At 46.4% G+C, this 16750-nt stretch overlaps 1 protein-coding gene across 2 annotated transcripts in view; it reads right to left on the bottom strand.

Moving 5' to 3' along the window:
* ITGB6 (integrin subunit beta 6) overlaps nucleotides 1-16750 on the bottom strand; it is a 181966-nt gene that overhangs the window by 45503 nt on the left and 119713 nt on the right. For both annotated transcript variants that reach the window (XM_086948806.1, XM_086948805.1), the window contains exon 9: nucleotides 6323-6412. In XM_086948806.1, coding sequence (XP_086804932.1) covers nucleotides 6323-6412 — 90 coding nt within the window. The remainder of the gene's footprint in view (nucleotides 1-6322; nucleotides 6413-16750) is intronic.

The following is a 16750-nucleotide window of genomic DNA, read 5'->3' as shown; positions in this document are numbered from 1 at the left end:
CTGTATTCATGACCTCAATGTTTGATACAAAAAATAATCATGGATTTCTGATCAATGAGAGTAAAAGCATTAAGGTAACATGTTGTTCCTGCTTATATTTCACACGCTTTACATAAACCTGTATTCCCTATGAGTGTTTGCTTTTTCCTGAATTAAACCTCAAATAAACATGTTTATCCATTGTTTTAATTAAATAACGTTATAAGCTGTAACTGGTCAGTGAAATGCTAAACGTACTAAAAATTGGTATGTTTTGCTATTTCTAGCCACACCCCTGACTCCGCCCACTGATTCAATCTTCGGTTATTCCCGCCCCCTGATTCTCCACCCACAGTTCCCCTACTTTTTTTTTCCCACTTCGACCACTGAACAAAACATATAATACACTGTACAGCCCCAAATGGTATAGTTATTTGACCCACATATGCTGAACATTGCAACTAATATATATATTGCGTCATTCATTTGGGAGTCCAAAATCCTTTACTGAGTGCTCGCAATGTCAGGCCAGAAGAGGCCGCTCCCCCACGCTCCCAAGGCTTGGTGATCTGAGATACCTGAGCGCTCTGAAACACATTTGCGGTATCGTAGCACCTGCCAGCTGACTCTGACCACTGCATCTGCGCTCCGCTCGCTCTGCTGCCTCTCATTGCGCTATTTCACCCCCGCATTGCTGCCGCTGCCTGCTTTGTGCAATTTGCATATGTAGCGCTGCTTATTTCAATCTGCGCATTGTCCTGTTATCATTGTTTTATTTTCAAGTATTTCTGCTCGATTGTGCCTCTGATTGTGCCCCAGTCTCGCCCAGTTTCACTTTCGAACTGGTGCAGCCATTTTGTTGTTTGTTGTGCTTCTCAGCCCGTAGCTCCACCCCGCTCCCGCCTCCCAGCTGACCCTCCCTCCCACAGATACTTGCTCACCAGCACCTCCATCCCCGCGCTGTGACTCTCATGACTCGCTCAGAGGAGGCCGCTCCCCCACGCTCCCAAGGCTTGGTGATCTGAGATACCTAAGCGCTCTGAAACAGATTTGCGGTATCGTAGCGCCTGCCAGCTGACTCTGACCACCGCATCTGCGCTCCGCTCGCTCTGCTGCCTCTCATTGCGCTATTTCACCCCCGCATTGCTGCCGCTGCCTGCTTTGTGCAATTTGCATATGTAGCGCTGCTTATTTCAATCTGCGCATTGTCCTGTTATCATTGTTTTATTTTCAAGTATTTCTGCTCGATTGTGCCTCTGATTGTGCCCCAGTCTCGCCCAGTTTCGCTTTCGAACTGGTGCAGCCATTTTGTTGTTTGTTGTGCTTCTCAGCCCGTAGCTCCACCCCGCTCCCGCCTCCCAGCTGACCCTCCCTCGCCCCTCCCCCTCCACTATCCACATATGACCGATGCCCCCGCGTGCAGCGTTCACGCGCAGCTGTCGCGCCCCATGCGCGCCGAAGGTGCGCCAAAGGTAAGCCCGTCTACGCCCGTCCGTGCCTGGACCGCGCCCAGCGCCAGACCCTCTGGCCCCCGCAAACTCCTCTCCACCCGCATTAGTTACGACGCCGCAACCCTCTCTGCACTCAACCCCGGCCGACTCCCAAACTGCTACCAAGCCGCCCCTAGACACACCCATGGACCCTTCACCTGCCACTCCTGCAAGTTCGACTGCGTCAGGACCCACACCAAATCCACTAACTCAAAACAGAGCTCCGACAACAAACACCTGAAGTGCATCCTGCTCAACACCCGCTCGGTCCACAGACACTCCATTGAACTGTGGAACCTACTCGACACCACATCGCTGGACATCGCCTTCCTTACAGAAACATGGATGAACGCCTCATCAGCGCCCGACATCGCCATAGCCATCCCGGACGGGTACAAGATCATTTGAAAGGACCGCATCAACCAAACGGGAGGAGGCATAGCCATCATCCATAGGAACACCATCCGCATCACGACCAGCTCCGACGATAACCTCACTTCTGCCGAACACCTTCACTTCCAGATCCACACCGACCCCAAGACCACACTCAGAGGCACCCTCATCTATAGACCTCCAGGACCCCGCACACAATTCTGCGAAGACATCACTGACTTCATCAGCCCACATGCACTCCCCTCCGAGAACTACATACTACTGGGAGACCTCAACTTCCATCTGGAAAAGATTAACGACTACAACACCACATCCCTTCTAGACAACCTGGCCAATCTCGGACTCAAACAACTTGTTGACACCCTCACCCACCTTGCCGGACACACGCTCGACCCAATCTTCACCTCCAGCACACACATCTCCTTCGACCACACCACAGCTCTCCATTGGACGACCACAGCTGCGTACACTTTAACTACAAAAAGACCACGACCCACAACCCCCCACAACCTATCCCCCCGAAGAAATTGGAACAAAATCACCACTGCCCAGCTCTCCTCTTCGCTTCATCTAAACCCTCCTGCCAAATCATCGGACCCAAACCAAGCAGCCACCAACCTCACACAATGGATCACCCTCAGCGCCGACGAACTAGCACCCTTGAAAAACCATCAAATCAAGCAAGGCAGCAAAAAAGCCCCCTGGTTCAACGATGACCTTAAGAAATCCAAGAAGCTATGCCGCACCCTCGAGAAATCCTGGAGAATAAACCCAACCACTGACAACCTAGCCATCTTCAAGAACGCAATCCGCAAACACCACCAACTGATCCGATCCACCAAGAAATCAGCACTCAAAGAACGACTTGACAACAACGCCCAAAACAGCAAGGAACTTTTCATCATCGTAAAAGATTTTACCAACCCCAACGCCGGCACCAATGACATCACTCCCTCCCAAGAACTCTGCGACTCATTATCCTCATTCTTCCACAACAAAATTGCCGACATACATAACAGCTTTGAAAACCAATCAGAAAACCAGTCAACTCCACCCACCCCCGAACCAAAACCGCCCTCTATCATCCTTTGTGACTGGAACCCAATCACTACTGAAGACACCATCTGCCTGATGAACTCCATCCATTCAGGATCGCCAACCGACCCATGCCCCCACCACATCTTCAACAAAGCAGACTCCATCATCGCACCCCATCTCCGCGATGTCATCAACTGCTCCTTCAACTCCGCTACCTTCCCGGAAATCTGGAAACATGCTGAACTCAGCGCCCTTCTGAAGAAACCCACAGCGGACCCCTCTGAACTTAAGAACTACCGCCCCATCTCGCTCCTCCCATTCCCTGCCAAAGTCATCGAGAAAGCCGTCAACAATCAGCTCGCCGCCTTCCTTGAATGCAACAAATCCCTCGACCCCTCACAGTCCAGCTTCCGAGCCAAACACAGCACCGAAACCACCCTCATCGCAGCTACAGATGACATCCGAACGCTTCTGGACAACGGAGAAACAGTTGCCCTCATCCTACTTGACCTCTCCGCCGCCTTTGACACTGTCTGTCATAACACCCTTATACAACGCCTCAGCAACATCGGAATACAAGGAAAAACCTTGGACTGGATCATCTCATTCCTCGCCGGAAGAACCCAAAGAGTCCGCCTCCCCCCATTCAAATCAAAGGCCACCGAAGTCTTCTGCGGCGTACCACAAGGATCATCACTTAGCCCCACCCTCTTCAACGTTTACATGAGTCCCCTCGCATCCATCGCGTGAAAACACAACCTCAACATCATCTCCTACGCAGACGACACCCAGCTGATCCTCTCCCTCACCAAAGACCCAAACACCGCCAAAACTAATCTACACGAAGGAATGAAAGAAGTAGCTGAATGGATGAAGAACAGCCGTTTAAAACTGAACTCGGACAAAACGGAAGTCCTCATCTTAGGATCATCCCCCTCTGCCTGGGACGACTCATGGTGGCCACCGGCCCTGGGTACAGCACCCACACCTACAGATCACGCACGTAACCTGGGCTTTATCCTCAACTCCTCCCTCTCGATGGACAGACAAGTCAACGCCGTCTCATCTTCATGCTTCAACATCCTACGCATGCTCAAAAAAATCTTCCGCTGGATCCCCACCGAAACAAGAAAGACGGTCACCCACGCACTGGTCACAAGCCGACTGGATTACGGAAATACCCTTTACGCTGGAACCACAGCCAAACTACAGAAAAAACACCAACGCATCCAAAACGCCTCAGCCAGACTCATACTGGACATCCCCTGTCAAGCTCACATCTCCAGCCACCTGAAAGACCTCCACTGGCTCCCTGTCAACAAGAGAATAATGTTCCGTCTCCTCACCCACGCGCACAAGGCCCTCTACGACCTAGGACCCCAATGCCTCAACACACGATTATCCTTCTACACCCCCACCCGCCAATTACGATCGTCCAACCAAGCCCTCGCCGCAATTCCGCGCATCCATAGATCCACCATGGGGGGAAGATCCTTCTCCTACTTAGCAGCCAAAACCTGGAATTCTCTCCCCACCCACCTCCGCCTTACACAGAACCACCTCTCCTTCAGAAAGCAGCTAAAAACCTGAATATTCGATAAATAAAGCACCCACCCCCCCCCCGCCCTCAAGCGCCTTGAGACCCTCTGGGTGAGTAGTGCGCTATATAAATATCCGAACTTGAACTTGAACTTGAACTTATTGTTTCAATTAATTTGTGGAGCAGAATTGATTCTAAAAACATTTCAGGGCTTTCAGATTTGCAGGCGTAAAGCTGCATACAAGTGAGTCCCATGTGACATTTGTGATGTATATATAATAGTTACCCCCGCCCCGTGGGTGTATAAGGTGGTTCTTGGTGGGTACAATATATGTGAAAGAGTTGTGGAACTGAGGAATTGAAACTGCTGCTGTAACTCAGAGATGAATCGCACTTCCTAAGCCACAACAAGAAGTCTGGATAACTGGGGTATCTAAAGTGGTAGATAAAACCGCACGCTTCACGGATTGTCTTGCTGAAGAATACTAGTGCCTATAAATGGAAGCATAACACATATGCCCACATCTGCTGGCTTCATCCAACTGAGCTGTGCAATGAGAAGGGCTTCCCTTGTTGTCAGAGAGGACACTGATTGATGTCATGACATCCCTTCACCCACCAGGGGTGGGCTCCTGCTTTTGTTTGTTTGGGGGGGGTTTGTGTTGGGGTGCGGGAGGAGCTTATGAAGCTATGTGCGCCAGACAACAAGCTCTGTGGCTTGAGCTTCCCTAATGACACCCATTTGACTGGGCGCACACACACACACGCACACACACTATGGACCACAACAACCTTGGCTGGGCCAGGATACAAGAAGAATGATCTCAGTTCATTGGCCTTGTGCAGGAACACACTAACTCAAGTGGCCTGCCCCAGCTGACCTCCAGCACCAGCAAAACCAGAGAAGGCCCTGTGCAATTGTGACTCAGGAGGGAGATGAGCCGCCACTCCATTGAGACTGAACTAATCCAGCTCCTTGGCGATGGGTCAGTCAGACTGTGGGGAACACCACTGGAAAAAGTTCCCTGATATTCCCTCCACCTCCAAAGGGCTAAAGAGTCACCTGCACATCAAGATAACTATTAAAACCTGTTCCCCCCAAATTAACTGTGAATGTGAAATGAGATACTGGGGTAATACAGGAAGTGTCCTCTGAAGTTTATGTACAGTATTATTTTGTGTGCAAAAGTAAAGTACTTTTTCTTTTCATAAGAACAGCATTGGCTGGACATTGATGTATTGGCTGCTATTGGATGGTCGGTGGAGTGTTCACTCGCAAACCCTGAGTAAGCGCTGGATGGCTTGATTTCGCTACCCGACTGGTCAAGTAGTAAGGTACGCCGTGCTCCATTTTGGTTTCAATAGTACAGTTAAGCCCCAGGGCACTAGTGGTAAAATATTTTGATTGTTACAATAAGAGCCCAGTTACCCCTCAGCCTTGGCACTCCTGAAAATGTCCCCACAGAACTATTGCCTTCGATTTTGATCATTCTCTACCGAGATAAATGCTATCTAGCCAAAATTTAGCTCCCTGTTGCCGAAGTACTTGGATAGACTTTGTGTGTGGTCATTTGCTTAGCTTTGAACTCACTCTCTATGTCAGTGACAAGACATAACTAACCTCACCCTCTTTTTAATCTAATGTGGTGAAGGATTGTTGATTATATCAGAGTAGTAGGCGGCATGTGAGCTAAAAAGTAGATTAAACAATGAAATAAATATGCTTATCTGCAGACAGCCTACCCTCAATTTTGAAAATGTTTGCTTTTTAGAGTGCAATACAAAAAAGAGAGGTAACACGGTGTCTGATGTGTCTACAAAACAATACAGATAGGAACGGCCCGCGAATAAAAAACATGTAATATTAACGTTGGTGCCTTACCTTGTATGCAGTGATAATCAGCTGCAGAATGTTTCCAGAGTCTGACTCAAGAACACCAACAGTGGCTCCAGGAATGAATTTTGCGTAGTTCTATAAATGAAAAGAAATGCAGTCAAATGTAACTTAATAGCACAAATTGCAAACATGTTTAAAACACATTACCTGCAGTTCCAGCAGCTTTTGTCTTTCATCAGCAGAACTTTACTAAAGCTGTCAGCTCTGGTTACCATTACTCGAAAGAAGAAACTGAGCAACAAAATGGCTCCCTTCCTCCCAAATATTTATAAACTGAACACTCCCTGACTGGTTTTGCTGGGTTAGGTTCCAATACCCACTGGCTCTCTGTCTTCTGAGACCTATGCTTGTGAGGCATCCCCATGATGTCTCAGGTCATACAGCGCCCACCACTCACCTCTTCATACATGCCCCAGACAGTGTGAGATGGAGGCTGGCACCTTGCATTCTATATACTATATGCTTCTGGGCAGGGACAAAATGGTGCAGGGCATAGTCCCATGTCATCTTTTTGCTACCTAGTTTTGCCTTTGTGTTGGTGTCTTTCTGCTGCACTCCAATTTGACTGTGCAACTGAAGGCATTGATTTTTTCACTCATGCCCATGTCACTGCTCTCTGACCCCTCTTTCTCTGCATGCTCATACTACCGATGAGTGTCTGTGTCTAGCTGACGGTATAGTTATGTTAATAAAAATTTCTATAGCGCACATACACCGGGAGGTGTCTTGGTGCTTTGCTTTGGACAATATCAAGGCAGCAACGGATTACGCACGAGCCTGCTCAAACAACCATGTCTTGAGCATTTTTCTAAACCCCAGGAGGTTGCTGCATGATCGAATCCCTAATGGTAGGGAGTTCCAGAATTTGGGGCCCAAATAGGAAAACTTACACCCTCCCTGGCGTTTGAGCTTGAAGGTGGGGGTGGATAGCAGCTGGAGGTGTGCTGAGCGCAGGTTGCATGACGGAACATGCATCGATGTCAGGCTGCTGATAAATTTAGGACTCCTACAGTGAAGGGACTTAAAAATTAGGCACCCTGTCTTGAAAGCTGCCCGTTGTGCGATTGGGAGCCAGTGAAGTTTTACTAGTAAAGGTCTGGCAGATTGCCATTTTGGTTGTTTGTGAACAAGTATCACAGCTTGGTTCTGCACCAGCTGGAGACGTTTAAGTAGAAGTAGGGGCAAGCCGAGAGGCCCAGAGGCAACAGCATCTGGATATATAGCCTAACTTGAGATGCTGCTTTCCTCTTTTTGCCAGTGTGACTAACCCTCTGCCCTCTGTCGAGGTTTCTGGCAGCCCCATTGCCTTGACCATGAGACTGGCTCAGATGTACGACGGTACGACGCATGGTTTTACCACGCGTACCGTTACAACGCGTTTTTTACAACGCAAGTCGTTACCACGACTTGCGTTGTAGAGGTGCGGACTTAGGAATTTTTTAATTTACTATTCCAACACCAGCCTACGTACAGTAGGGAAGGTGTTGGATAGTAAATTAAATTATTCCTTGTCCTGTAGCGCCCTCCAGAGCAAGTCGTGGTTACGACTTGCGTTGTAAAAGACGCGTTGAAAGGGTACTGCGGAGTAAAATCCGCATGGTAAAGGATGTTCCCCGACTGGCTCTGCTCAAAGTAGTCACATTAATGAGATGAGAATGCCTCTTCTGAAGAGCAGCTGGTCATAGGACACTGTTTTGCCCAGCTACTCGCTGTTTAGCTTGGTAGTGTCAGTCACGTCTACAGCTGCAGCCCATGCAGGTAAGAGCGGTGGGGCTGTTTGGGAGGGGGAGGGGGATTTCGACGGACGAGGACGAGGGAAAATGTATTATTTATTTAATTTTCCCACAGCATCATCCTCTGAAATGCCCACCCACCCGGCCCCACCGCCCCACCGCTCTTACCTGCACAGGCCCCCACTGCACGTCTATTTACTCCGCCCTTCAAGCTACTGTAGATGCCTCGTGCTTGAGAGGTCACCTCATAATCTTTTAGTGCAGTTATTGGTTTGTGTGTGACTGGCTGCAGGATGTAAACTGCTGCTGAACAGTGAAATGAATGTAAAGAGAGGGCTCTCTTGGACGTGCACCGAAATCAACCTATAACCAAGTATACAATCAACCACACTAATCACCCAATATCCACTTTTATCTCACACATGCAGAAACATCCGCGTGGATGGAGACACAAATCTGAACCCAGAAAATAACAATATATTACTCAGAGATAAAGAGCTCAAATATATAACACAATCAGGGTTTATTAAAAAGAATTTGAAATAACAATAAAAAATGCACAAATTTACACATTAAAAACCATAAAAAATACATCATGAGAGACAGAGACATATATGTGAAATGTTTAAATTCATCAAACAGAGGTTCAAGTATATTCACACCATCATTCTATTCACTCATTGGTTGTATTAGACATGAGGCTGTTCCTGGATATAACCCAATCTAAAAGTACAGGCGTCGACGCGCTTCGGTGAAAATTAAGACTGCTGCACCCACACACTTCGCTGCCAGTTTCTGCGGTTGTTTTCTCTCTGTCCAACGCGACCTACGATGGTTATCTTCTCACTCTACTGGCACTCAGCGCTACTTCTCACTCCACTACTACTAGCTGACCACTGTCCCTTCATCGAGATAGGTGCATTCCCAGTTCCATGGTCACGAGCCTGGTTGTCTGAATGAATAAAAAATATTTATAGAGTTCAATGATACCTAAACATGGTGTCCTGTCACTATTCGGGTTTCTCAAATAAATTAAATGAATCTTCCAAAAATAGCAGGGTTGTTAATTGCTTACAGAATGACAAGTTATCTGTGACAGTATGCAAAATGGGTGGAAGAGAATTCCAGCGTTTGGGATGTAAGAGTCACAAAACGCCAGCCATAGCCCCATACATGACTGAGCCTGGGAACCTGTAAATGGTTTGCAATGTTTGAGCAACGAGCTCAAGAAGGCAAATAAGGGAACACACATTGCTGAAAATAAGGAGGACCCAGGTTGTAAAAGCTATAGCGACATATTCAAAGGCTATGCAGGTGGACCCCTTCGCAAGCTGCACCCAGTGAATGGTTTCAGGTGCCTCGAGAAAGGTGGGTGGGCTGGAAGAGCAGGATCAAATGAGCGCGACACTCTCAGGGAGCTGTATTCATTGAATCAGGTGTGCAGGAAGAAATAGAGTAATCAATCTTCTACAAAATTATGGACTGGGCCACTAATGTTTGACAGACCACGGGGAATGATGGAACAACTATGGGGCCTATTAGCAAGAAATAACGATATTTATCGCTAAACGTGGTTTGCGACTTTTTTTTAATCGCTGCCTATCGCTGGATATTTTAGCGGTGAAAACATGCTATTAGCAACGTTTTGCTCCATTGTGCTAAAATATCCAGCGATAGTGGCGAAATGCGAGAATATCGCTGGAAATCCAGCGATATTCTTGCATTAACGCCAATGGGGGCTTAATCTGATAATCCACCCCCCATTGACTATACAGGTAAATCAACTTTTTAGCAGGCGTTAGTTTATAGCGATAATGGCGCTTAGCGCGATTTTTTTATCGCTTCGCCTGCCTTGCTGATAGGTGATAGCTGTGTTAGCAACTGTTTTCAGTCGCTAACAGTTTGGGTACGCCCACTTTGCATGTCATTAGCGATAAATATCGCTGACATGCAAAGCGGGCCCCAAACCTGTAGCTATCGCCTAAAATAAAAGCTGTCGCTAACTGCTGTTAGCGACAGCTTGCTAATAGGGCGATAAAAATATCGCCGCTTTAGCGGGAAAAAGTCCTGCGAAAGCTGCGATATTGCCCTTGCTAATATGCCCCTATATGTGTTACTCATAGAAAGAAACAAACAAGTAACAGAGACCATTTTTATCTTATCTGAAAAAAGAGAAAGAAGAATCAAAAAATGACTCCCAATTTAAGGGGCATCGCCTGCCATGGTTTTTAGGTGTAGCTGGCGCTACTTACTGTCTAATAATGGTGTCCCTTGTGAAAAAGTAGCCGAGAGAAATGCATCGATCTGGCTCATGATTGTCATTGCAGTTTTTTCCTGTCTTTTTTCGTGGAATGCTGAGCAGGCCTATTTACTCTGCCTGTCAAACTATTGCACACCACTCATAGAATAGGTTGATGTCTCGCCACATAATCTTTTATTCTCATAAATCAATCTTAGCATGCATCTTATTTATGGCCTTTGACCTTGGCTGTTTCACGTGTCACAGCCGTCTGCATCACTCACATCATCCAACCACAGCCTTCTGTGCCTTTCATATTTGTTACAAGCCTGAAACTGTTTCATTATTTTTCTGGTTGGTTCGTTTACTGTACAACTAACAGTATTTTATCTTTTATCTTTTGACATATTATTCAATCTTAGCTTCTATTTCATCTAGGTAACTGAAACATGGGTCATTTCTAGTGAAACATTCACACCTCGTTCTACTTCACAATGAGACTCCTATTGTGCATACCTTCAAGTGCTGGAGGTAGTTCTGACATTCTCTTTCAGTGTTCATATATGAAAGACTGCTCTGTACAAGCCTTTTCCATTGTTTCAATTTATTTGATAGCATCTTGCCTCTTTTACTCACCCATAGACAATTCCATTACTTATTTTGTATCAGATCCCTAGCGCATTCACCTACTTCATATATTGTCTTCATCTTTTTCTTTGGCTAATCTTCCCATCTTCATCTATAGTGTTTGTATTGCATGTAGCATCATCTATAGGTATGTTACTTTCATTGAATGAATGAATGACATGGCATGACTTATAGCGCGTGCAGCTACTCAGGGAGTGTCCTGGCGCTAAAACATGTGAGAGGTTTATCGACTTAAGAGATGAGTTTTTAATAGTTTGCAAAAAGCAGTCTCATTAGACAGGTTCCTGATTTGGACCCGGAGAAAATTCTAGATTTTGGCCACTCAGACCAAAAAAGATGCTCAACCACACCTCGCTTTTATAAAGTGGGGGACCATAATCAGATGAGCTTTTCTAGACCACAAGTCTTTAGGCTGGTACTACTGAATTCTCTCATTTAAATAGTGAGGACCTGAGTCATGGAATGCACAGTGAGCAAGCGTTAATCAATAAAACTGATCCTCTTGTTCAGTGGTAGCCAATGAAGCTGTTTTAGGTAGAGCGATGTTGGGGTACTCTTAGGAAGATTAAACTGCAGACGAGCTGCCATATTCTGGACTACCTGTAGGCGTTGAATCAGAGAGAAAGGTAGACCCAAGTATAAACCATTTGAATAGTCTAATCTGGATAGAATAGAGACTTGGACTACAGTTTTTCAGGCATCCCGTAGAAGGAGGGGTAATAATTTTTTAAGTGCCCTCAAAGTCCAGAAACACATTTTCATTACGTAAATAATCTGAGACTTAAATGATAGTTGATCATCAAAAATTACCCTAATTGAATCTTACCAAGAAATGTATTTGCAATCCGTGTTACAAGGTTAGAAGACTAGACTATTGGAATGCCCCTTTGGCTAGTGCCATTGAAAGTATTTCAATAGGAAATATTCAGCTTAATCAAAGGTTCAAGAAAATATGACCATATCAGCCCAGTTCTGATCTCACCCGAGTGCCACATGGAAGCACATTGCATATTTAGAACTTCCTGTGAAACCCACAAAGCTTTGTACTTAAAATTCCCAAAACTAGTTGGCTGACAAACTTGCCATCACACGAGGGTCTCAGGCATTGCACAGAAAAGAAGAGCTCCACCTGGAAATCCCAAAATGTAAAAAAAAACACATACTCTCAAACCGTCGTATTTCAGGTGCGCTCTAAAAATCTAGAACTCTCAGGCACCAGAACTTGGTGTGCCACATCCCCCGACATCTATCAGAAATAGGTGATAACCCTTCTCATGAAAAACATCTTGTAGGAAGGGTCTATCTATATTCCACTTAATAATGCTCTTGCATTGCACACCATTTTGACCATAGGCAAAAGTTTGCATAGTTATTGTGAGCCCTTAACAGGTTTTTCCTCATCATTATCATCAAAAATAGTTTATTTACGGGAAATAAATTCCCCTAAAAACACACAGTATAACATTTTACAAATACATCAGAACAATACAACTACATAAGTGATGTTAAAAACAAGTACATGTTATAGATCACCATAACAATTCTTGTTCTGTATGACAGAGAGTTTTCTTACAATTCAAGCTTTATGTAAGAACCTAATTAGAGCAAAAATAATCAAGTGATTGGCCTTTCATTTTAGTATTTCGTTAAGTCATAAGGTAATACCTCGGCTACAAGGATCTACATGGTGGAACAATTTATCACCTTCTATATATTTTCATAGCTCTTACAAAAACATAAAATAATCTTCTGTGTCAGCACGCAATTTGCAAAAGGAACAGAGATTATATCTAAGTTCTTGGGATGCCTTTATGCATATAAAATTGTTCAGCGTAGGTACCCTTGGATGGAACGGAATATACCATTTTGTAGCAATGGGTGGTGAAATCTTATCTATAAAATCTTCAAACACAGGTGTCCATCCACTTATGGTCTAGAAAAGGGTCAATCAGTCCATTTGACCTAGCGTGCACAATACATCTTTCTCAGAGGTGAAATCAGTATATGTTCTTAAGGACAGTAGCAGTTAAATTTCCAGGAGACCCCATAGATCTTTTATTTCCAGTTTGTAAAATCATCCTTTTATAAAAGATAACCATGGGGTTTTAAGCAATATATCCAGAGTCCAATACTTTTAAAGTGTTTTAGAGAGTTTGATGTACCACGATTTAAAAAATCCTAAGACACAACACATTGACTAATTAAAGACATGAAAGCTGAAAGTGCACCTTGTACATGTTAGACACAGTGACACATGAAAATGAGACAAGCGTAATAGAACCACTGTAAAGGTGTGCCTTAAAATGCAAAATGAAAAAAACATACACACAAAGTAATACAAATACATAAAAATGAGTTACACTAATAAGAGCTTCCTATGAAAATGTTGTTTATTAACGTTTATTGATGGAGTTATGCTATTAATGAAATGGTCTAGTGTGTCTAATGTTTTCTGTGTAAATGCACCATTTAGATAAGTCTGTGCAAAAACGTATAGAAACATGATCTCTTTTACCGACATTAGGCCTATGTGGACTCTCAATTTTTCATTTCTCATGACCAGCATGGGAATGCATCTCACTGTTGCAAGTGTCCTAGGTGACATTATGTGAATTTGAGCATACAACAGTCCTCAGATGGTGGTGAGATGCTACATTACCGGGATGTTGTTAGCGACTTTATAAAAGAAGAAACCCCAAAGGAGGGGCAACGCCATTCATTTTTAGGTCTCTGACTAGTGCTCGCGCAGCCGAGAATTCATGTCTCTTAGTAGGGGGCTTGAACCCTCCCCTCTTCTCCATTGGCTGGCTTCCTAAACGGAGGCCAGCCATTGGAGGAGAGGGGCGTCACTCGGTTCAAGCCCCGTCTTTTCCAGATTCCGGGGCGTGTTTTTTCTCTTCTTTCTTGTTTTCGTTCTCTCCTCTTCCCATTGGCTGGAATTTTACCTTCCAGCCAATGGGAAGAGGAGAGAATGAAAACCACGCCCCCGAATCGGAAAATGTCGGCGCTTTGCTGAAGCCATTTCAGCCCGACCGCCGTCGGAAGAAGTCGTCCTCAGGTGAGTGCTTGCTGTCCTGCCCCTTGTTCTTTGCCTCTTCCTGACCTCTGACGTGTCATTTTATGACGTGTTACATTGAGCGCTGGTTAGTGAATAAAGTGAATGTAAGGTACAATACGGATTACGAGCTGTTATAGACAAGGTTACTGCGTGACTGGCTAGTTTTATTCCACAATTAGCGGCGATATTTCCGGGCGGTAATTTTACACCCGCTAGTTATCTTCTGCAGACAACCAAACAGTACAGCACTGTAGTTAACTTGCCGGCACCTAGAAACGCTTTTTATGCCCAAAACAGTAACTTTAAAGCACACTGCCACCCAATATAAATGGGTACAGGTGACATGTACGAGTCGCTTCACACTGAACTCTGCAGATCCACACAGGCCAGCCAGCCTGGGACTGGCGCGGCGGGCGGGGGCACAGGGCACTTACCGGAGTCTAGAAGGTAGGGCGGCACAGCGCTGGCCGCCAGGCTCCACCAGAAAGCGTGCAGCAGCCAGAACCCCTCTGTCATGGTCCCTCCAGCGGGGCTCTCATAAGACCCGGCCGGGGCCCGCGAGGGGGCCTCTTCATGCGGGGGGCCTCTCCCTGGCCCTCGAGGTGCCTCTCCGTCCCGAGCGAGCCCAGGATTCCAGCACAGGCTCCTGCCTCCCTCCCGTCCCCCAGCCCTCCCAGCCCTCCGTGTCTGGTGACTCACAGCCGAGCACCAGGCAGAGGAACAGGAAACGTTCAACTTCAAACAGGCTGGCTGACGGAGCGGGCCGATAGGCTGGTGCAGACAGCAGAGGTGTCCAGGCTGCAGTAGGCGATGGGCAGATTCGCTCCCAGGCTGCCTGCGGCTGACAGATAGCGGTTCCCCAGTCTGGGCTGCTGCCGCCTCCGCCTCGGCGCAGCCATCACCTACTCTCACCAGGGGGACATTGGGACCATGAAATTCCCCTTCTCGGTGCTGCTCTCCGTCTTCCTGTTTGTCGCCGAAATGGTGTCAGCCCTGTACCTGAGCAGCACCTACCGCGCTGAGGGGGACCGGGTGTGGCAGGCTCTGACCCTAATGCTGGCGCTGTTGCCCTGCCTGCTGGTGCAGCTCAGCCTGGTCTTCATCCACCGGGACCTCAGCCGCGACCGCCGCTAGTGCTGCTGCTGCACATGCTTCAGCTCGGACCCCTCGTCAGGTAGGAGCTCAGAATGGGGGGGGGGAGGTGATGGATGAGGGGCTGTGAGGGGACCAGCCTTAGCTCCCTGTGCGCTCTATACCTCAGGAGGGAGGAGGGGGCTTACACGTACTCCTTTCGAAACACCCCTGCACAAATGCATCTTGTGTGTTTGTTGCGTGGGAAAACATGCTCTGTGTACCTGCCACACACAGTGCCGCGTCACACCAGGACGTGCAAAGCAGCAGCCTCCACACCATTGGCTACATGGGGACGCAGATGTGATATAATAGTACAATGTGGGTGCAATTAACCGTTTCCGATCCACATGCACTATTTCATTTGGAAATGCACGCTCACTGAGCGATAGAATGGCGGATCACCCGCAGTCGCTCTCCCATGATTCTAAAACACCGACCAAACACATGCACAAAAAAAACAAAAACATGGTAGGAAACAAAATTACATGGCTCAAGGTTTCTAGATAACGTCACCAGCACGGAGAAAAGAGAAACCCGATTGGAAGCATGACACAAAACCATGTATAATTGACGTGAACATCTAGCAGTTAGGCATTAAAGATGAGTAGATTTAACCAACTATCTTTCCATAAAATTCGGACAGGGAAGTCTAAAGATGACGAATCAGGCTACAATGGGTGTATTTCACCGCCCTGTTTCAAGTTTGACTGCAGAGTAAAACCTCAATCCCCACCTCAATTCTGCCCCACGCTAAATTCACTGTGCTAATTAGTCCTGTAATTAGAGTGACTTGAGATCGTACCAATAGCATGACAGATCGTCATCAGAGCTTTCAGTTTGCAGTTCCGGGTTTCCTTGTACCGACTAGCGCATTTTTGTTGTGATGGCCTCGCACTGGTCTAAATAACATTTCTGAACAGTAGATGGTTTGCTGACTGTCATTGACACCCCCCCTCACCTTCAACACCAACGTTTGTTCGATGTTTGTAACCAAATGCCGAAGGCGATCCAAGTTTCAATTACTAGCGCTCTTGATTTTTATTTTGTTTCTGAGTGAGTACCTCATCCAGCCCAGTTTTTTTTGTAGGCTTCTGAAGCATGTAATTTTGATTTGGATAGGATACACAGGACTACAACTTTCAGAGTACGAAGCTAGAATCTGGACGCGTCAAGCTTTGTGATTTATTTTTAAGACCAGGTCTCTTTCTGCTCTCCGGTCGATGTCACACTGCAAATAAGTACACGCAGGGAAACGCTGTGCAGCACGTCTTTCTGCCCCCGGATGTCCGTATCCTCGCCCCGTAACATCCTTTACCTTCTGGTTTAATCTCCATCAGAGTACTGTGTCACCGGCTGTGCGGTTGCCAGCACTCCATCCCACATCTCTGCCCTATGCCGGAGAGCATGCTATTCTCTGGCAACTTCTCGATGTTTGCCCTTTTAAATGGGACGAGTTGATATTTGGACCAGTGTGTGCTTCCGGGTGCACGGAGTACGACCCCCCCAAATGCTTCTTAGGAGTCAAGTGTTGAAAGTATGTTTTTTTTGTTTATCCCTTTTCTTTTAGGTTGCGTATAACTAACTCAGTTTAGCTTCGTGTA

The sequence above is a fragment of the Lissotriton vulgaris genome, unplaced genomic scaffold, assembly GCF_964263255.1.
Source record: "Lissotriton vulgaris unplaced genomic scaffold, aLisVul1.2 SCAFFOLD_1038, whole genome shotgun sequence".
NCBI lineage: Eukaryota > Metazoa > Chordata > Amphibia > Caudata > Salamandridae > Lissotriton > Lissotriton vulgaris.
The sequence above is the reverse complement of the archived record's forward strand: the minus strand, read 5'-3'. Positions and strand labels throughout refer to the sequence as shown.